This window comes from Taudactylus pleione, unplaced genomic scaffold (assembly GCF_031769625.1).
Source record: "Taudactylus pleione unplaced genomic scaffold, aTauple2 ptg000191l, whole genome shotgun sequence".
Classification (NCBI taxonomy): Eukaryota; Metazoa; Chordata; class Amphibia; order Anura; family Myobatrachidae; genus Taudactylus; species Taudactylus pleione.
In genome coordinates this window covers 3,898,418-3,921,498 of record NW_028284593.1, presented here as the reverse complement: position 1 = coordinate 3,921,498, position 23,081 = coordinate 3,898,418, and the positions used below count along the sequence as shown (strand labels likewise).

The 23,081-nt window shown below is 41.5% G+C and overlaps 1 protein-coding gene across 1 annotated transcript in view; it reads right to left on the bottom strand.

Annotated features, from left to right (window-relative positions):
- Positions 1 to 22,813, bottom strand: part of ZDHHC8 (zDHHC palmitoyltransferase 8) — an 86,054-nt gene extending 63,241 nt beyond the window's left edge. Inside the window, exon 1 of the mRNA XM_088476685.1 lies at positions 22,551 to 22,813. Within this exon, the coding sequence (XP_088332811.1) occupies positions 22,551 to 22,654 (104 nt within the window). The 5' untranslated portion in view covers positions 22,655 to 22,813. The remainder of the gene's footprint in view (positions 1 to 22,550) is intronic.
- Positions 22,814 to 23,081: the final 268 nt, after the last annotated feature.

Below are 23,081 nucleotides of genomic sequence, written 5' to 3'. Positions count from 1 at the left end.
CCTTAACTTCATTATGTGCTAGTTAAGCTTGGTCATTTGTAAATACTTAATAACAAATCAGGGGACTGTTTTGGCTCATTTAAATTGAATTACAGTGGGATATAAAATAGGGAAAACTTACGATCTCTGCAAAGTGTTAGGTTTGAAATCAAATCTTGGTGGTCACAGTTTTGTATATAAATAGTGTATCAGATGGCATTTTGAGGGTAGTAATCATTTCAGACAAGCCAGGGGGGGGTTTTATGATAAACCCCTTGTCACATACACATCATACTAAAATTGAGTGCTATATATGTGACACCATGGGGAAGATTCATATAGATGTGGAAGCCACCAGAAAGGATCCCGGAGGCTTCCACACGTTAAATGTAGAAGGCAGTTTTGCTCACAGCTTATGGAGCTGCAAACAGTGCTGACGGTAACTGACAGACAAATGCACAATGCAAGGTGACAACGGCAGCTCACTTTGAACTGAATCTACCCCTAAGTATGTTCTGATTGTGCTGTAGGTGAATTAAACGAACAACAGCATTCCTACTTCAGTTACGTTGACAGACATATCTATAGGAAACCCTTACTAAAGTCGTACTGACACATGTCCCGATTCTATGCCCCACGTATAGTCTATACCCTTTGGCTATCGTATACAGATGACAGGTTGACAGTAAAAGGTTGACAATGAATAGGTCGATATGCAATAGGTCCACAGATACGACAGGTACTAAAGGTCGACAAGTACAAAAATGGTCGCCACATGATTGTTTTTTATTATTTTATTTTAACATTTTTAAGGTTAAGGGTAGGTTTAGGCACCTGGGGAGGGTTAGGTTTTGGCTGCCATAGGGGATGCTGGTTGATATCTAACATTTAAAAGTGTCTGTGCTGCATGTGAGCTCACTATTAATTTATAGATTGATTTAACCAAATCATTTATCATCGATTCACAATTTAATCAAACCATTAGTCGACTATTAAATAATTTAAGATCCGTGTTCTGTATGTTTTACCCCTTGTATTGTAAAAGTAACCCCTGGAGATTGTAGAGTTGTAAGTTAATTTACATTTGTACAGAGAGCGAATCTACTGAGTGAAGCACAAAGAAGCATGAACCTTCTCTTTTGTTGCGTGTTTGGCAACTACAACAACAGAAAAAGTGCACTATAAAAAGATTTTACATTAGACTGCCATCTCTCTACTGGAGGCTTTCCAGCAGACGTAATCTGATCTTGAAGAGCACCAATGTCTTTCAAAGCTTCTCATCTCACTGGGAAATGTAAGTGCTGTATATGAGCATGTGTTTTCTATTTTATTTGATGCACATTACTACACCATTTATAGATTGTGGCTGTACGTCTGCTTGTTTCTTTTTTTTTTTAAATAAGCAATGTAGCATATGTAGAGTGTTCATGGCACCCTTAGAAATAATTTGTTAAAATGTAATAATATATTAATAAAAAATATTATCTCCATCATACCCACCGTGAGATCCATTGATTGCAGATCCCAACAGACTACCAGACTGAGGGCCCCATTTATTAATGAAGGTAAACACCAGCAGCATTTTTCATTTAGTATCACTGATCACAAACGAACAAGCCACTGGTATTTACCAATACTTACCCCTCCGGCGAGCCCCAGCAAAGTCTTCCTAGTCGGCGAGGCCCTCCGCTGCCAGCAATAGGGGTCTTGTGTAATGCGCAACGGTCCGTCTGCGCATGTGCATGACACGGGCACCCGGCAGTGTCTGGAAGGCTTCACTGAAGCTGGAAAGGCAGCGCCGGGTCCCACTGTCATCAATGTGAACTGCATCACTCTCGCTATCTAAAGATGGCGAGAACAATGCTGTGACAAAAAGCAGTAATCTTAGATTATTGCGGTTTGTTAACTCCAGAAAAGGAAGTCATAACCCCTTTAGAGAGCACTAAAGGGGTTATGCTTCATAAATAAATGGGGCCCTGAGTATCACTACTTTTATCGGGGAACCATCCTGCACTAGAGTACCTTTGTATTTGCTAAACGTTTTGAAGAGCCAGTTAACAGCTCTTCCATTCTGGTGGCAACCAGTGACCCCAACACCATATCCCAAAGAGGAAAGTATCTAAAATCTTGGCTACAGATATAAATGCACTAAAGCTGGGTACCCACTGCACAGATATATCTGAAGATGATGGTCGTTCATACAGACTGAATTACCATCATCTGCTTCTGGCCGCGGGTCCCGCTGTCTGGGGTACGTGCCCTACCCCCCTCCCCACGGCCTCTGCTGCATGTGTACAGGCAGTCGATAGACCGCCCGTACACACTGCCCGATGGACAGATATATCTGCCATCGGTTGTGCAGCACAGCCGGCGAAGTCGTTCACACACATATCGCTGGTATACACTGGCCGATGGGCACTAGATATATTGGTCGATCAATTGATCGGCCAATATATCTGTCGGCGTGTACCCAGCTTTACTTGACAGTATCTATTATATAATGCCCTAAGCCAGTGATTTTCAACCTTTTCACCTTGAGGCACATTACACAAGATTTTAAAATTGCCAAGGCACACCATCCGGCCATGCAGTGTGGGTGACCAATGAAAAAACAAACATTGGCTCCCACATAAAAATATACCCACATATTGGCCTCCACCGGAATAAAACACACTACATTGGCCACCACAGAAATAAAACGCACTACATTGGCCTCCTCAGGAATAAAACACACTACAGTACTGTGTGCGGAGCTGACTGCTGCGGCACACTTGACAACCGCTCGTGGCACACTTGTGTGCCACGGCACAGTGGTTGAAAAACACTGCCCTAAGCTATCCCGTCTGCTTCATGAATTTTCAGACGGCCCCGTCCCCCAACGGAACCCACTGCCAGAGGAGGACCACTGTACCAAGAAAGGGGTAAGTAATACAGTGGGGAGGGGGCGGTCTGTAGTGACCCAGCTTATACTGGGTCCAATTTATTAGTTGGCTAATATTTAATCAAGAACTAGAGTCAATTTGCCAACAGGAGCAAAATCGATGTGATTTTCATGCTCAATTTGGCAGAACCTTTGTAACATAAATCAGTTTAATAGCAAAATAAAGATTTTGTGAATGAACATATGTATATCCTAGCACCCTCTTGTCTCTACATAATGCACAAGCTACAACCATTTTTATTTTAATTTATCACAAATAATCTCACTGCATGGATATCGGCTATTCTACTTTGCTATAAAAAGCAGAGTGATCTTCTTATCTTCCTTAGACTCAGGATTAGCTACTTATTAGTGTAATGTATGGGGAGATGTTTATTCAATTATAAGATCAAGATAATGAACAGCAGGGATTGAACTCAGAGCAACACAAAGAGAATACTAGAGAACAATGCTTGCCATCATGTTATCATACTGGTCTTCACCTTAATGGACAATGTTGGAGAATTGGCTACGCGCGACCCCCGGCCAGCGGAGGGGTGACATACGGAGGAGTGGCTTTAGTGCTTTGCGGGGAATCTACTTGCTTCCACCCGCGACTGTCACTGGAGGACAGCCACTAACAGCCAGCCGCAGCGTCATACCCACGGAGTAGAGTCCGGCATTGTGTGTCCGTCGCCCCCCAGTGTGTGTCCGTCCCACGCCAAATTCAATGAGGCACAGGACAGCCCCTCATACTGCCCGGGTGACTGTGCACCTAGCTAGGACAACAGCTAATTGCCCACCCCTAACTTAGCCGATCCCTGGAGCTCAACTTTACTGCTGGGGCATTTTAATTGCTGGGGCTTCCCCCCTCCCTACCTCTACTTTTGCTGCCACTGGCTCCTGCACTTCCCCCTACTTCCCTACATCTCCCCTGTTACAACCTGACAGCGGCCAGTGCTCTCTGGTACAGTATTAACCCCCTCAGTGCCAGAGAGTGCACAGGCTCTACACATGCCCACTGCACATATACATACTGCACACATACCCCACTGTACTCATACATACTGCACACATGCCCATTGTACATATACATACTGCACATATACATACTGCACACATGCCCATTGTACCCATACATGCTGCACACATTCGTCTACCTAGTGTTTACCCAGCTTTATTGCAAAGCTGTGTTAATTATTTTTTTTTAAGGACAATTCATCATTTTCTACCAGTGGCATAACAAGGGCGGGATGAGCGGGGTACATTCCCTGGGTGCCAGGATGAGGGCATGACTTGGTGGACATTATGAGACTCTAGCTTCCTACCAAGTACCACATTACACCCAAACTTCATAGTGCATGTGATAGCACAGCTCTCCCATGCAGGACCTGCAAACAGCAGTGTTTTAACTTGTAATAATAAAGGCTGCTGCTATATTTTACCTTGTAACGGCGTTCAAACGCATTGACACGCCTGCATTTTGCTGACCAAACACCCGTCAACACCCCCAAACGGTCACTTATTAACAGTTTATTTATTAACAGTTTCTTATATAGCGCAGCATATTCCATTGCGGTTTACAATTGTAAGCATTAATAGAACAAAACTGGGTAATAACAGACAGATATATAGGTAGGAAGGCCCTGCTCGCAAGCTTACAATCTATAGCTTCCTGTCAATCACTCTGTGATGGGACTGCGTGGTCGCTGTGCACGTGCACTGTGATGAGACACAACAATCAGCCGTCTGCCTGCATAATCACAGTTGCAATCCGTAAAGAATCAGGCCCTATTGCTATTACAGCAGCAGAGGATAACAGGAGAATAGAGGGGAAGCAGTCGGGAAGCCGACGGCCGGAAATCCCGGCGCCTGTCATTTTACCTTCGCCGGGAGCCAGACACCCGGCTTAACGATCGAAGGTAACCCGGGAGCGGATAGCCAGGGGTGGGGGGTGGGGTTAGTTTTAGGGTTCCCGGGGGAAGGGGGACACAGGGTTAGGAACCTCCCCGGAAGTTTAGGCTTAGGCTAGGGGAAGGGAGGGTTAGGGCACCCCCGGGAGACTTAGGTTTAGGCACTTAGAGTGGGGATTAGGGTTAGGCACTTGGGGGGGAGGTTAGGGTTAGGCACCCCTAAGTGAGGGTTAGGGGGTAGAATAGGGTAGGGAATACTTACCTTGGGCCAATCAGGATTTTCACTACTGCCGGGATGCCGCTGTCAGGATTTGAACTGCGGTCTATGCGGCCGGCGGTCAATCATACTGAATCCGAATAGAGGGCCTATTTCCTTTCCCTGTGTGCTCTTCAATAGGCCAGCCCACTATATAAATTACAGATAGATTTGGTACATTTCAAAGACGATCTGCCGGTGTGTATGGAGTAAAGTTAATTGGTCAATGTCCTCACACCAAACATATCTTTAGATGGCATCTTTTATCGCCTGTACTTGCAGGATAACCTGGCGATATTGTCAGATTCTACAAGTACAGGGATGAGGGAGGGTGACATATAGCATTCAGTGTGGGTGCTCAATGTCGTTAATGACAGTGAGCACATCCCTGCCCGGGAAACAGTAGACGATATCGCTCAAGGAGCATATCGTATAGTGGATACCAGCCTTGAGAGAACGCTGTTGTGACTGCACTAGCTTAAATCTCTGAATCAGGCCCTTGATCTCAAAGACCACAATGGTGTTGACAACTATTTATTATTTAATACTGTGCACCCTGCTGAAACATAGTTTAATGTTGAGCAGAATTTTATAGGGCAGTAGAGTAATGTCAGAGTCACACCACATGCCACAGTCAAACCCATTTACTTGATAAACCAAACTAGCAGAATAAAAATTAATGTTGGACAAATCCACAACCTAAACATGCAGTTTTCATAAGGTCCGAGGTAAGTTTGAAGGTAACTGCTGTAGACATTGGGAATAGTAGCTACATGTAATATTGTGCATACACACGGGCAGATTTTTCCTTCAGATCTGAACGATAACGATTTAAAAATCGTTCAGTTGTTCATATCTGAAGGAAAATCTGACATATCCGACATGCCTGAACGATGAACGATGCGCGTTCCCGTTTGTCAGATAATGATATCTGACATCTGATGTGTTTGCAGTCACACTTGGATGATTCCATTCTTTTTAATGCAGTCAAAAACCGTACAATCGATCAAAACTTTGGTAAAATCGTTCATCTGACAAATCTGACCGTGTGTATGCTCCATTAGGATGAAACTAAGTGATCTGGTTAGGCAGTAAGTTTGTGCTTTTTTCTTCAAAACTGGATGGTGCCCTGTTGTTTATTGACAATTTTCTCTCAGTTATTTTTAGAACTGTCCCAGTACTTGATAATTACCTCATTAACCTTTATACATTCCATTTCCTGGACAATGAGTGTTCACTATGTATGTCTACATTACAGAGTATTCAGAGATACACACGTTGCTTAATTTTAAACAGTATATAGGACTTAAATATAGGTGGGAATTCAAATTAGACACGTTAATTTTTCAGGCAAATAAAATGGGACTTTAACGCTTGAATTGCCTTAGGCTATTCAATTAGATCCAGTTTTATTTGCCCAAAAAATTATCTGATGAGCTCACGTATCCTATGTATTATGTCGGCGCCTGCCTGAAAACAGATAGGTATTGGGGATATTTTGTCAGAGCTTGCTGAGCTCCTGAAATAAAATGCCCGATAAGCAGCTGTCAGCAACCATGCTGGACTGCAGTGGGACCAGGGAGACTGCTGCCTCTGAGCAGCAGCAGTTTACTCTCCTCTGCAGGGGTGTGATCTCACCCTCCCCCCCTTGATTTGCCAGTGATTAGGCCACGCCTTTGATAAGTGCCAGCTATGGGGCTAATTGAATTATCCCGTGTGATCAATTAGCCGGAGGTAAAGTACCACAGCTAATTGCCACAACTAATCGATAAAACTAAAGATGGATGAGAATCTGACAACTGAACTCAGATAATCACAAATCACCAAAAAGGAAATGTGCAAGAGACAATTTTCATTCATTCTGAGCATCTACAAATCCAATTGCTACAGTATATAGGCTGACCAGTAATTCATTCCAAAGTTATCTTGTTTAATGCCAATGTATCGGTCTCTAACAAAAGTAAAAAAACAAAATTTACATGGCAGATTCCTGGTTCATCATGTAATGACACATACAGCCTATCAGAGTTCATGGAGAGCTACATAAAGAAGGTAACAAATACAAGGTAAAAAGCTGCAAATAGTTAAAAACCAATGAAGTCCTATTATAAGCTATATGGTCAGTGACCACTTTATTAAATACACTTTTCAAAAAGGGGTAGAACCCACCATAACAGCCTGAATTATTTGTGGCATATATTAAAACAAGATGCTGTAAATATCACTTAGGCGTTCTGGTCCATGTCGACATAATGGCAACATGCAGCCGCTACAGATTTATCGACTGCACAATCATGCTGTAAATCTCCAATTCCACCACATTCCGAAGGTGCTAAGCTGGATAGAGATCTGGTGACTGTGGAGGTCACGGAAGTACAATGAATTCATTGTCATGATTGAGGAAACAGCTTGACATGGTATACGTTCATAATGTCGACAAGACAAAATCCAGGAGCTCTGGTGGTTGTGCAACAACTAAAATACAGTGCGCGATTTTTGAAGTCCATCTGGGAATCAAGATCTTAAAAAAGTTCTCAGTATAGAGAATGAAAGGCATTCTGTGCACTCTGGCTAATACCACAGATCATTGCTGCTGCAATTACCCTCTCCTAATTGCTTGTACAATAGCAGGAGTTTACTGGTGAAACATCATTCCCTTCATTCCCTGACAGACCACAAAAAAAAAAACATTGTGCACCGTAACTTAGCCGCAGCAAAGTCCGACCATGGGGTCTCCTGGACCAGATAGAAGATATTAGGGTCGCATTCTGTCTTCAGGACTTGTACCCCCTAATCAATGGATCAATCAGGTATCATAACGGGTGCTACCGCCAAGACCTATAGTGCACTAACTTTAATAATACTGTCACCGCCATGGGAATAATAACTTACAACCATTGAGAGTCATACTTCCTTTTCTTTTTTTTATATAAATATTTCTATTGAAACAATGAGTGACAGGTATAAAGACAAAACATTGCATAATACACAGTAAAGACAAAACATTGCATGATACACAGTAAAGACAAGGACATGACCAATAAGGCTAAACTGATCCGAGGAGAGCAGTACAAAACCAATACCGGTATGAGAAACATTCAAGTTACATTTAAATAAAAATTACATCTCTGTTTAGTGGGAAGATCAAGCAACTATTTATCAGAGAATTATGAATCTGGGATTATATGGCTGGTGACAAGGTCACTATGAAAATTTCCCACATCTCAAAAAACCACTCAGTCTTGGTCTCCTTCTCCAATGTAACTGCTGTTCACTCCATGCAGAAAAGTTAAAACAAGTTTTTTTGAAGAGGTAATCGAGGGGTATACACACATGTAGGATTGATTTATGAGCCGCTGCGTTGACTGCCAATAGTAGTTGCCTGCCTCCCCTGGAGACCCCAAGATTTTGTGGCAGAATACCGAACAGTGCCCATTCTGGAGCTACCGGTAGGTAGTTAACTAAGTGTTCTTGAGAATGATTGTGTATTTGTAGCCAAAATCTTTGAATTAGGTATGAGTTGTCGAGAGCCCAAAGAGAAACATAAGACCTCTGTACTCAGAGATGTTTACTAACATATTACATAGTAGAGAAAAGAAAATATCAGGACCTGATATTATACTGGGTACACACTGACAGATATATTGGGCGATCAACTGATCGGCCAATATATCTGCTGCACATCAGCCAGTGTGTACCCGCAAAATGTCGGTGAACAACGCCGTTCACAGACATATCGCATTGGCTGCGCTGCACAGCGGATGGACAGATATATGTCTGCAGACCGCTCTGTACACACACAGCAGCAGCATGCGGGGAGGAGGGTGGGACCCACTGCAGCATGCAGATGATGGTTGTTCAGTGTGTATGAATGACCATCATCTGCAGATCACTCGATCTGCAGGCATATCCCTTAGGTGTGTACCCACCTTTAGCCCGCAACAAGTCATCTATCTGCAAGCCTGGGAGCTGTGAGGTCCAGACCGCAAGGCCCCCTTGATACTTGAAGTGATCGAGAGGGACTTGAAAAAAGTGGATAGACTAAAGAAATTGACCCCTTACCCACTACTGGTCTCTGAAGCATTGTATCTACAGGGTCCAGTCAATCAGCCAGGGAGAAATTACGGATGATCATACTGACGTAGTCTTGGGCCAAAAGGAATGCCACGGGGTATGCGGTTAATACATGGAAATTCTTAGGTGCCTCCTGGTACGTGAGGACGTTTGGTAGATGCATTAAGCAAAAAACCTACATTATTCACCCCTCATATTCTCCACAGATTAAAGAGATAACCCACCCGGAAGTTTTGGATTGACATAAAAGGAAGAAAAACTATGTTGAAGAGGGAGAACACTTCTTTGCAGTATGGGAGAGCTATATAGCGACACTCTCTGCAACTGTTAATTACCAAATTCACAGCTCTTTTTCCAAAACCACATGGTATATGCTTCGCATGGTGGACAATGACCCTCCAATAGCTAGGCAATTTTATATTACAAAAATCCATCTTAATACAGATGTGGGGGGTTGCTTTGAATTGGGGGGGGGAGGGGTTGGGGTGAGTGCCTCTCTTTTGAGGTGTTAAACTGTTAATGAAATGTATTATTTTATTTTTTTGTATACTAAGATGTATAAAGAGTAAAGACAAAGATATTTTGTTCTATTCTCAATCTTCAAAACAAAAATGTATACATTGATGATTACTATCGCTTTATCTATATGTGTTATATTTTCTTATGTAACACCTAATGCTTTAATAAAATTTAAAAAAAAAAATAATAAAAAAAAATAAATAAAAAAAAAAAGAGAGAGACTTCTGGACATTTAAATCATGGTTATAACACAGTGTGCCATAATTTTCTGGGAAACCGAAGCAGTGGGTTCTCTCCATTGTGATTAGGGACCTCTTGATCGTGGAGGTGTAGAAAGGAGATGAGGTCCCTTACCTCTGGGAATTCCTTTTCCAGGGAGGTATTAATGTAAACCTCCTGGCCATGCTGCAGCCACTCTTCAAGATAACGTAGAATGGCTGCTTGAAAGTACCATTGAACATTAGGGAAATTAATTCCCCCATTTGTCCTGGGTTGCTGAAGTTCGAATACACCAATATGTGGTTGTTTCCCCTGCCAAATAAAATGCCAGAATAGAAAGTGGGCATATTGAATATCTTTAGGTTTTAAACTTGAATGAGCTACATGAGGCAGGGAAATGTTATCGTTTTAATAAAATTTTTCCTACCAATAAAAGATACAGGGATTTTCAACTCTTCTGCTCAGCAGAAACCCCACATGGTAGGTGAGCAAAATTAAGACTGTTCAGAAGTCCTGGATTCCGCGGAATTTTAACCCCCTGATATGTGAAAAAAATCCCATCTCCAGGATAGTGGAACAGCACTCGGCAGGTCCCCACAGTCACGGGAGCTGCCAAGGATATTAATTCCCCCAAAATTGGGCATCATTTTACAACAACAGTAAAAGGAGGTCTATGGCCAAATGAAATAAAAGTGAAGTGGGGACAGAAATTGGCAAGTACCACGATATATGGTATGGGGAGCTCCGGTATAACCTTTAAGTAAAAGAGATGTAGTTGGGGAAGTATATAAATAACAAATTAAATCCATGAAGGAAGGATGAAAGTTTTGATCATGCAAAATGGAAAACAAATGCGACCAAAGAGTGTCAATTGCTTTTGTGGTATCCAAGCTCATCAAAACACTGTGCAGGCAACGGTCATGAGAGGATATAACTACCACAGACACAGCCGCCTGTAATAGTCTGACAGAGTGTTGGTCATGTACAAAGCCAAGCTGGTGGCTGGAGAGGATTTGGGGGAAGTATGGCCCTAGAGTCTGTCAGCCATGATCTTCGCTAATAACTTGATATCTGCATGAGTAATGTATTAGGCTGATAGGACTCAAGCAATTAGTGTTCACATTGGGGTTTGGGAAGCAAAATAGGATGGGTGGAATTGAAATATGGGAAAGGTGTATGGTGGTGTATGATGTTCTTAAATAATTCCAATAGAGCAGGGTCAATATGAGGTTGCGGAATTTAGTAATATTCATTGGGTAAGCCATTTGGACCTGGAGAATTACGCAAACCTTAGAAATGGCTGCCGTTATATCAGAAAGTGTGATGTCCGTACTAAGAATTCTGACTGGGTCAAATTAATAGGGGCAAGTTCGCTTCCAGCATCAATTAGTCATGTTTAGCCTGAAAAGGAAGGGCACAGTATAGATTAGCATAGTAGGACTCAAAGTGCTTCAAAATGTCAGGGGAGGTTACAGATACCGTTCCTGTCTGTGGATTTTTAAGGGATAAATTGCCGGGACTTCCCCGTTTTACCCATAGTCACCAGTAGACAGACAGTTTTGTTGTCCAATCGAAAATATTTAATTCTGGAAAACACAAGGTCATATTTGCATTGGGACAGCAGAAAGTCATTTAAGAGTTGTTTGGCTTGTCTGTAATAGTGTAATTATTCGTCAGACTGAGAAATAAGATGGACCTGTAACGCCCTAGATAATGAGACATGCTAGGATTTTTACTATGCAGCAGATTTTTTCTTTTTTTTGGAGACAAAGTCAATTATATGGCTTCTATGAACAGTTTTGGATGCGCCACAGAACAACGTAGGTCTGTCCCAGGAGTCCCGGTTATCATTGAGGTAGTTCATCAATTTATCAGTAAGCAACTGACGGAATTGCCCAGACTGATAGAGATAACTCGGAAAGCGCCAAGTACACGATCCACTAACTTGTAGTGATCGGGCAAGTAATAAAATAATTTGAGGGCGGAAACGTTTAAAATGGGTAACCACTCGTTTGCGCTTAACAGGGGATTAGAGACCTCCCACAATCCAGGATACAAGTTTAAAGTGCGTGCCCGAGGATGGAGCAACTACATGTGGGGACACTGTAGATATGTCAGCTATCACTAAACGAGGGTAGATATGGAGACCCGGATTGAACATTCACCACCACCCCATCCCAGCTAGCAGAGGGAAGCAGGCGAGGAGAATCTTGATGGGGAATACTATGGAGCCCATTTAAGGGGGGTGGGGTGGGGGGGGGAGAGGAGCGAGAAGAATAGAATAAAAACACATTTTCGAAAAATTTCCAAACAGTAACAAAAACCATGCGAGCAACATGTACACTAATGGTGTCGGCTGAAAGCAGTCCAACATTAAATAAGGTGCGGAGAACAAACCTGAGTAGCTCTAACAACATGACATAACTTCAAGGTAGCATGAATCTAGGAACTAAATGTTAAATGAAAGAATCAGCGGTTTAGCGAGCCCCTCTGACCAAACATGAGAGTAACATGTGATTTAACCTAAGTGGAGTCAGTGAAAAACAGTGTGCGGCCATTATCTAGGATCCTGAGCTGGGCCGGGTTCATCAGGGCAAACATAGTATTGTTATCATGAAGGAATCTGCACACATCTAAAATTTCCCCGCATTCCAAAAAAATCTTGAAAAATTAAGATACGTGCACAATATTTAGGGGGTTGGGAAGTTTTACGATAAGCATGTAGAATATGTTCCTTCATGCAAAAATTGAGGAATTTAGCTATGACCGGCCTGGGTCTGGTGGCAGTGTCTTGTCGGTCAGGGCCAATACGGTGTGCTCTTTCAATATGAGGGAGCAACAAATTATCAGATATTGAGGGCTCAAAGTACAGTAGTAGAGAGAAACTATAATAACTGCAGATCTATGATAGTCTCAGAAATACCTGAAGCGGAGGCAGGGGCAGACTGGGCAGTGGGGGCAGGGAGCCATCTGCAAACCCCCCCCCCCTGGGCCGATGCATCTGTGGAGCACTAGGGCCGCTGCTGCACTGTTGTCCGATGATGGTGTGTGTGTGTATATATATGCATGTATGTACAGGTGTACCCTCATACATCTATGTACAGGTGTACCCTCATACATCTATGCAGGGATGTTTCTAGAGAGGAGGGGGCCCATGTGCAGTCTCCGACTTCGTCCGGTGGCCGGCAGCGCACTGAGCTGTGTGTGGCCAGCGCTGGAGTTATAGACTCTGGGCACTAGAGTGCGCCCAGAGTCTATAGAGTATGCACAGTTCATCGGGAAAATGGCTGCAGTGGCCATTTTCCCTGTACTGCGAAAACAACATTTTCCAGTCGTTTTTATCCCCGAGCCGACGTGGGACTCCGGAGAGGTAAGCAATACTATGGGTGCAGTGCAGGGGCCCGTGTGCCCCGCACACTCTGCACCCATTATAGATACACCCCTGCATCTATGTACAGGTGTATCCTCATACGCAACACGACTTGCCTGACTTGAGTGAGCCACCAGGCTCAGGGTGCAGGGTGTGCGGTGCACATGGGCACACCCTGCACCCATTATAAATACACCCTTGCTCTCCAGCCACATTCTGCTTCTCCTGTAGTATGGGTGCAAGGTGCTCCTCCACGGCGCATCTTCCCAGTGACATCTTCGGGAAGATAGCACCGTGCAGTGATTACAAAGACTCTGTCACTGAGCCAGAATAACATTGGGAAGATCAAACCCCAGAGGCGGAGGGACCCGCTTCCCAGGTCAAGGTAAGAAGTGGGGCTTGGGGAGGGGAGGCAACCCTACTAGACAGCTATGACTTTAGGAACTTGTTAGTTATATAAAGCTTAGCTGGGTACATACTTTGGCAATGGACCGATCCGCCGTCAAACCAGCTGATTGGTGAGCTATACACACTTACCAATTGGCCACTCTATCTGATTTCAGCCCAGACAACTTGCCGAGTATTAAAATTTGCCCACTCAATTGAGAAGTCAGTGTCAGTATTCCCTGCGGCAAGTGTATGAGCAGTCGCAAACGTATAGGGTGTACACACCCGCCGATGCACTCATGATATATGTTTCAATAGATCGAGAGATAGATATCTCTATATATATATATATATATATATATATATATATATATATATATATATATATATATATATAGAGATATCTATCTATATATATATATATATTTTTTAGTGGCAAATGTAGATTAAAATAATCTTCATAAAAGGGGAAAGTGTAAGGTGTTTAAAAAAAGAAAGCCTTATGCAGATTTATTTCTAAGTCTATAGGCAACTATTATCTATACCTTTCTCTCAGGGCTTCTCTATTTTATTGTTAACAGTATTATCCAATATAGCCAATATAGACACTGGTACCAGAGGTTCCAACTCGCCAGCCACAGCAGTGAACATTAATTTCTTTAGAAACACCATTAGCATACTATGTTATTTTAAAACTTCACATTGCAAAAGTGCTATTTTTTTTTATCAAAGTTTTTAAATAAATTCCTTCAGTCTTTCCACTGCCCAATAGGATTTATTTGAGCTCACCTGTACTGCTGTGCAGGGTCTATTTTCTTCCTTTGTTTAGTTGCTATGTATATTAAGACAGGATTCATGGCCAAAGCATCTAAATTACAGGCAGCATGAGCTGGTACTGTGTCTAAGTATAAAGCAGAAATTCAGGTTATAGTGACTAAACTCCTTTACATAACAAGTAATAGGAGTCCAGTTATAAATGACTAATTCGTTGCGGAAGTTTAAATTTAGTAATTTAACTTTGTAATCTTGTGCCTTTTATTTAGGGCTTTAAAGGGAACCCACCATCTAGTAATGTGATAGCAGGGAAACATTATGAAGTTATTACATTATTTAGTTTCTCTTATGCTGCACTATTTCCATAATAAACAAGTATCATTTTTAAAGAGGATAGGGTACGGGATGCCAGCGGTCAGAATACCGACAAGCAGCATCCCGACGCATGCAGCAAGTACCCTAACCCTCCCACTAACCATAACCCATCTTTCCCACGGCCTGACCCTAATCCCCGCAGCCTAACCCTAATACTTATCGTCTGGATGTCAGCGGTCGGCATTCTGGAGCAAGGATTCCAACGGCTGTCGGGATTCCAGAATGCCAACTACATCTCTTTAAAGAGCTTCTCTACAATTGCGATAAAAAAAAACTAAGAAACAGGCATAGTGATACCATGCAATAATTGGTCGAACAATAGACTGCTAATGTCTATAGTATTAAAATTGGCATTATCATCTGATCCGAGAACAACAAAATATTTTGTTCTATATTGGGTTTTATGCACTAAAGAGATACATTTTACAGGATATGAATAGTTTATCCAGATAAAACATTTTATCTGAATATTTTATATGTACATTACAAGTCAAATGTTTTAGTTTAAATTTAAGCCATTCAAGTCCAGTTAATAACCAGAAATGGTACAAAAGTAAGTAGTAATCTGCTAGAGGTTTAAAAAAAAGTTTATGTTCGCAAAAATGAAATAAAACTAAATGTACATTTCAGGAAGTTAATAACTTAAAGCTGTTCTGCAGTCATGAAAACAAAGGCTTGCCTGGGCCATGGAGTACCTCCTGTAGACTACTGAAGACTGGAAGAAGAAGAAGGTCTTATGTACCCATGAATCAAAGTGGTAAATCTTTGGTTCATTACACATGAACGTCATCGAGCAGGTTAAAGGATTGTTTCTCAGAGTGTGGTGGTTTATTTACAATATTTAAAAAGGACAATACTTTTAATAGCAAAACAGCCCATGTTTTGATATTAAAAGCATTGCCCTTATAAGTTTCAGGCTTAAACACACCAGGAAACAAGCCACCACTTGATGGTCTGGGGCTCAATTGCGTTCGTCTGTTATATCTGCAAAAGGTGGCTACTCCGACGAGTCAAAAAGTTTATTTTTTTTTAAACAAAATGATTCTTTGATTTCTCCATCTTCAAATGTTTATTAGTTATATGCTTTAAATTGAGTACAATGAAACATTAAACTGCATAACTTTCAATAAAAACAGGAAAAATGGGGGCTTCTAAAACATTTCACTGGTATTGTACATATGTATAGTGTGGAAGACAACCCAGAGACACAAAACATAAGGTTGTAGTTCATTTATTTTTCAGACACTTTACCTTAAATAATCTTTTTTCCCCCCTCAAGATTTTCCCTACTCCAGTGCTGTACCTCATATCAGCCAAGATGAAATTAGCGGCAGTACAGTTTCAGAGTTCAGAGATCGGAATCAAGTATTTAATAGAGGCCAGAAACCAAACCTTGTGAAGTCCAGATCGTTATGATATAGTTGCAATATAAATCCCAGTTTAAGTTGAAATTGTGACTTTCAAAGTCGTTCACAGAATTAAATTCAAACTAATAACTTAGCTTAAAAAAAAAAAAAATTCACATCTTGAGTGGCTTGTTGGATATTGGCAACATATTCATAATTCAAGCATTTAAACGCAAAACTGCCTTGATTTATCTCTGTCAATTCTTAATGACATAGGGGAGGGAGGTGATTTCCATCCATGAGTTACACCAGAGGTTCCCAAATGTGGACGTCAAGGCACCCCAACAGTTCAGGTTTTAGAGATATCCATGGTTGAGCACAGGTGGTTAAATCAAATTGACTGAGGTACTAATTAAGTCACCTGTGGTCAAGCATGGATATCCTTCAAACCTGGACTGTTACGGTGCCTCAGGGACCACGTTTGGGAACCTCTGAGTTACACAGTGGCAAAATGTTTAAGGGGTGATCTCTGAGGTAATTTCAGACACTACTTCTTCTAGGAACAAATGACAACAATAGTACAATATCCAATAGCTACTTTAGCTGACAGATACATAATGTACTAGCAGTACTGTTCCATCAAGACAGCTCTCAGTGATTTTCAGAAAATCTCCCTTTTCTAAACCTTAAAAGCCTAGTGTCCATTCTCATTACCACTATGAGCCATATTCAATTAGAGCAGACCCGTGATACTTTTCCACCTCCCGGACTTTTCGCCTGTTTTGCAGATGGAAGAGTATTGCGCACGTGCCCGCGTATCCCCATATTCAATTTGAAAGTACGAGAAAATCGGCCCCAGCGAAACTTAAACAAGCGGAAAGTCATGTCAGATTTTGGGAAATCAGCCTGACCCCCCCAAAAGATGCTCTGACATGGGGGTTAGCTATGGTTACCCCCGATTTGGCTTGCTGAAGGTATTTGGTGTTTTTAAAAAGGCTCAATAGCTGCAAAATAGCGTTTTTGTATAAGTGGTGAAGAATAGTATTCAGGAGGTTTTTTTGCTGAAAATAACTTATCCCAGCAAATTTAGGGTACATGAAAATGGGGGCCAGCATATTTAAAAGTTGCTAAAGTAAAGTTAAAGAAAAAAACGTGAAAAATCCACCTGCCGCAAGCACCTGCAATGAAAAAAAACACCTGGGGACCCCCCTGGAATCTAGTTCGCTAGTTTTTAACTTTGTCCCCAAACTTTTTTTTTTTCGCCCTCAAATTGAAAGTGATATTTTTTGGGGTGTTAAGTGTCTTTTTCAAAAAATTGACGCAGTTTACCTTTGGGGGACTGCCTGAAGGCTGCACGGGGGTTCCTGCAACGTTGCACCCTAAAACAAAACCCCAATTCTGCACTTTTTTCCGCCTGCTATTCATAGGCAAAACTTTTTCGCCTATTTACGCGGATACTTTTCCGCCTGGCGAAATGACGTCATCAGCGAAACTTTTTCGCCGATCTCGACTTTTCGCTCCAAATTGAATACGGGCCTATATCTAGATTAGGGACTCTTAACCTTTTTCAACAAGGACAGAGTTTCCCAAACAGTTTTGAATCATGCTAGAGTATCAGCATTTTTCCACGGCACCCCAAAAGTTTCTTATTGAGAAATTCAGAAAAAATTAAATGAAGTAAATTGTGCTTACATGTCACCCTTAGGTACAATTATGTGGTGGATGACAGGGCTTCGCTTCTTTTTGTCCACACATTCTTTAATTGGCAGTCATTAGAACTGGTTTTGCCTATCACACTGACAAAAAACATTTTGCTTGCTACTGGACCACCAACCTGAGGCACCCCTGTAAGTGCCCTGAGGCACCCAGTTTGGGAGCCACTGAATTAAGATATAAATTATGCTGATAAAGTCTTGTGACCCGTTGTTAATTTGTTGCTTGCAAATGAAGCATACTATTGTTAAAAAAATATATATAATGCTGAGAAAAATGGGGACTTGTGCAAAACTATATAAATATACAGTTAGTAGTTAGTACATTCATTATCATATCACAGAAAACCCTAAACTAGATCACTGTGGTCCAACTTGCGGCCCACCTGGTTTCCTCCTGTGGCCCTCAGCAGAATTTCTGGTGACGGTATGGGCCTGTAATGTCACTCCTTATTCTCCTGTCATTTGTGGTGATGTAGGACTATAAGCACTGTCAGCTCCTAATTAGCAAATCTCCAAGACAAATAAAAATGCTATTAACTGCTAATAGGTTCACCTGAATTGAGGAATGGAGGAGGTGACAAAGTTGCAGGATGAGTAATGTGTATTGACAGTCACCCTGAGGGACTACTACTGTGGTGGCTTATTAATGGCCAATACTACTAATACTGATTACATTATTCTGCATTACTACTACTGCACTTATGTCTGGGCGTTGCTGTTACTTCTGGCATACTCAGCAATGATGATTCTGTATAGTCGCTTAAGCTGGGTACACATTAGAAGATATTGAGCCCGATCCGACATACAGTTAAAATCATCCAGTGTGTACCCACTATGTTGGCCATTGTGCCCTCCTGTGGGGTCGTCAGTCACATCGTCAGGTCGGCCATACATGCAGCTCTATCTGACAATGCGGCCGACGACCCCATGCAGTGAAATGCGTCAGCGCCGACATACTGGACGGTCCGGCACCGACCCGTCTAATGTCTACCGGCCGCCCCATATGTCGGGGAGGGTCGTCAGTCACATTGCTGGGTACGCATATCATTTAGTGTGTGCCCAGCTTTAGAAGTGCCCTGGGAAAAATCTTCATAATAACTGCAGATGAAATATTAACAAATAAATTCATGCTGTTTTATTGGTAACATAAAATAAAAATATGAAATACTACGCAGCCCTTTGATTTCCCAACCTTACTAAAATTACGGACAAGCAATACTCTCTTTATTAGATCATCTGAACAATTGAAAATTTCCAATCCAGACAAACAGCTTTGCGTTTCAAATGTTTCATATCTGATTCACTTATTGCCTTAAGCAATTATTCAAAACTACCAAGACAATTAGCCAATCAAGTATATATTGATGCACAAATGTGGATGAGTGGGAGGGGCTGCTGATGTATCTGCAAACCCACCCTACATCTGGCAACAAACCTACAGATTCTGTATATCCCTTATCAATAGATTTGTAAGACTATAGGCGCATACACACTACATGATTCTCTCCATGAGCGATATCGTGTAATGTGTCCCTGGCAGTGGTGTCGCTCAATGTCCTTAACGACATTGAGCACACACACTGAACGATATCATTCACAATATCGTTCAGTGAAGTCACCCTCCATCATCCCCGAACCTGCACAACATGACGATATCGGCAGGTTGGACAGCAGGTTCGGGCAAAGAGAGTCGTCAACGACCAGCGGGAGCACGCATCGCTGGTAGTTGATCGCATATCCACTGCACGATATTGTGGACGATGAACGATAATATAATCGTTCAAAACGGCTAATTTAGAGTGTAGTGGATATGCGCCTAATGGCTTCGGATAGATGCACTATCGGGAAGCATAGAACGAATGCAAAGTCAGCTGGGTTGGAAATTTCTGTCAGTTTGTCATCATAGATCAAATTAATATATAACACACATAGGGGTCTATTCAGCAAAAGTGACGATGTTGCCCAGAAGTTTATCGGGCAACATCGTCAAGAGTTTTTATGAATTATGAAAACTTAAGTAAGCTATTCAGCATTATTTTGTGCAGGGACAGTGGTTGCGGTAACACGCTGTTCCTGCGATGTTACAGAAGGTATTGTTATCGGTTTCCAAAAACAATCCCCTCTGTTTCTGCTGCTGCGCATGCTCAGTCTTGCGCTTCCGAAAAGTCCCCGTCCCGGCTGTGAGGTCACCGCGGAGGGATAAGTTCAATTACAGCCTTTACAAAGTGATTGACATGTGTATACAGGCTATATATACCAGCCTGTATACATGTATATTTATGTGCTTTTATATTTAAAATGTATATATACATTTTAAATAGAATAGCACATAACTGTACATGTATACAGGCTAGTATAAAGCCTGTATACACGTCAATTACTTTTGGCAGGTTTAACATGCTTTAATTGGACTTATCTGCCGGCGGTCAACGCAAACCAGGCATGGAGACTGGGCGGAGTTACAGGATGCTGCAGGGACTTACGGGAAAATTTCCTTATGTCCCTGCAGTTTTCGGCCAATTTAAGTCATTTTCTTCATATAACGCCTAAAGTAATGATTTTTCGAGCAATTTAACACTTTTTGCTATGCTGAACAGCAAAGAGCGTTAAAGCACTGTAGAGATCAATGGCTGATCTCTACAGTGTGAGAAGGGAATTAATGGAGAAGATAATTGCATTATATTCTCCATTATCCCATTGCTGAATAGGGGGATTTACAAAAAAAAAAAAAATGCGGAAATGATGATTTCCGCATTTTTATGTAAGAAAAACATTGCTGAATAGACCCCATACACACAAATAAAACACATAACTGAGGATGTCACCTGATTTGTGGTTTCTGAATGCAAAGTTGTATTTGTAAATAATCAATATTACAACACTTAAGGGCATATATATCAAAGCTTGATGCGAGATAAAATTGTGAGATATACGTCATGAACCAATTAGCTTCTAACTTACATTTTGCAGGCTGTGTTTAAGAAATGATAGTTTGGAGCTGATTGGTTGGTGATAGATATTTCACATTTTTAACTCACATCAAGTTTTGATACATATAACCCCATTGATTCGTATGGGTTAAAGATCCCACACTTTTATAACTACTGTTTATTCATAAACATCAACATTTGTGAGACCATTAGTCACTTTGTATGTTAGTATTTCACCATTTTTGTCTTAATCGAAGATCTAGAACTGTGTTTACCAAAATATACTGTAACTATTCAATTTAGCACACTACTTTACCCTATTCAAAACAAATTATTTAAAGAAAATCTGCAGCACACATCTGTGATTAGGACAGTTAAACAAACTTAGCAGAAACACAATAAATTAAGATCACAGTTTACAAATACACCAGCAGTTCTCCGGCTTCAACATGTATGTGACATAGAAGCTGGGCTGTTGCCAAACTGACTGTAAACACCACCTAATCTGATACTTAATCTTATATATATGTAATTATACTGCAAAACACAAATAGCTTATAAAAAAATAGACTATATTAGTGCTTATGGTTGTCTAGTATTTTGATAGCACTGTAATATAACCAAGGACAAAGATCAAATGCAAGAAACAATTGTGCTAGAAAACCCTCCTGTCAATCTTATTTTCTGTCCTTTAACAAAAGGGTTTGCTATAGTCCACACTTCTCAAAGAGCCTAAACGATATTTTCCTTTATACTGGTTTACATTAAAAAATTTAAAGCAAAAGTGATTAGGTACCCATGAACTTTTGTGCTGTGCTAAGCGCATATAACATCACAAAACGATTGTATTTATTTTGTATACAGAAAATGGAGCGATCCAGGGACGATAGAGAAGGTAAGAATATATAAGAATACAAGGGAGCTGGATGAGAAAAAGTTAAACAGCAGTCTGTATTGCATATGTAAAAAGTACATTTTACAGAACATAGGAAAGTTACGTTTTATTAAAATAAAGCATTTGACAGTAAAATTTAGCAGGAACGATGCGATTGTGTACAGTAATAAGTATATGCCATTCACCTACAGTACATTACAGCCCCTCACTGTATGTGAATATTACAGTTCCCCTTGTTCTCAGCAAACAGCCTAGTTCAAACTTTTGAGTAGTCTGCTTTGCCTGTAACAAATCAGGGGGCACAGTAACTACATTTAAGCCAATGTATACATCCAAGAGGACTTATATGGGGACATATTTAGAAAAACTATTTCAAAAGCAAAATAAAATACAATTGCATACAGAATATTACACAATAATAGGCAATGTAAGGATAAATAAATATCAAGGCTTCTATGCAATAATCCTTAAGCAGCCTTCTATAAACCCTCCCCCTGAAACACTGGGCCTTGAAATACTATAAAAAGGGCCTTTTGTTCCTTCAAGATAACACCTTCAGATACTTCTTGACACTGTTATGCATTTGGCCTAATGAAGGTAATCTATGGCCTAATACAGCATTAAGTGACACAACAGAAGCATCATTAGTTACACAAGGCACACAGCAGTAATAGCCAACAGAGATACACTGGCAGAGCAGAGATCCTAAATCAAGGCCTATGGCCCTACATTCACTGCTATTGCCACATTATATATAGCGACCCTCTATTACAAATGCAGAGCCCCACCCGCAGCTGTGAGCATGCCCTTCCACGGGAAAGACCCGCCGGCCAGGTCACCCCAATTCATGTAAAACAGAAGAAAAAGATTGTACTTACGTGAAAACAAAAAACAAAGTGGTGGATCCCACTAATAAGGCAGCTGCAGTGGAGACAGGGATGTATTTTGTAGGTTTAAACCTTTTTCCAGTGCTGCTGGGCATTCTGTAGGTTACACATCACTAGTCAGATCCCAAGAGAGAGGCACCAGGGGGGAGAGAGGGGCACTGACCGCACGATCCACGGAGGAGGGAGAGGGAGAGACAGAGAGACAGAGAGAGAGAGAGAGAGTGAATGGGGAGGGGGGAGAAGCAGAGACAGACATGGAGAGAACAGCTGACCTGCTCGCACAGGAAATCCCACCCCACTGAGCCCAACCCTCTGTTAGTGGGGACTGAAGCTGCCGCCTGCCGGCTTAAGGTAGAGCTGGATAGTTACACTTTGTCTCATCCCATTCCATCCACCCGCAGGTCTGATGAGACTGACGTTAGCTCATTTCATTCACCTCTTATTCATACTCCAGATTCTTATTCATACTCCAGATTCGTATTCATACTCCAGATTCGTATTCATACTCCAGATTCGTATTCA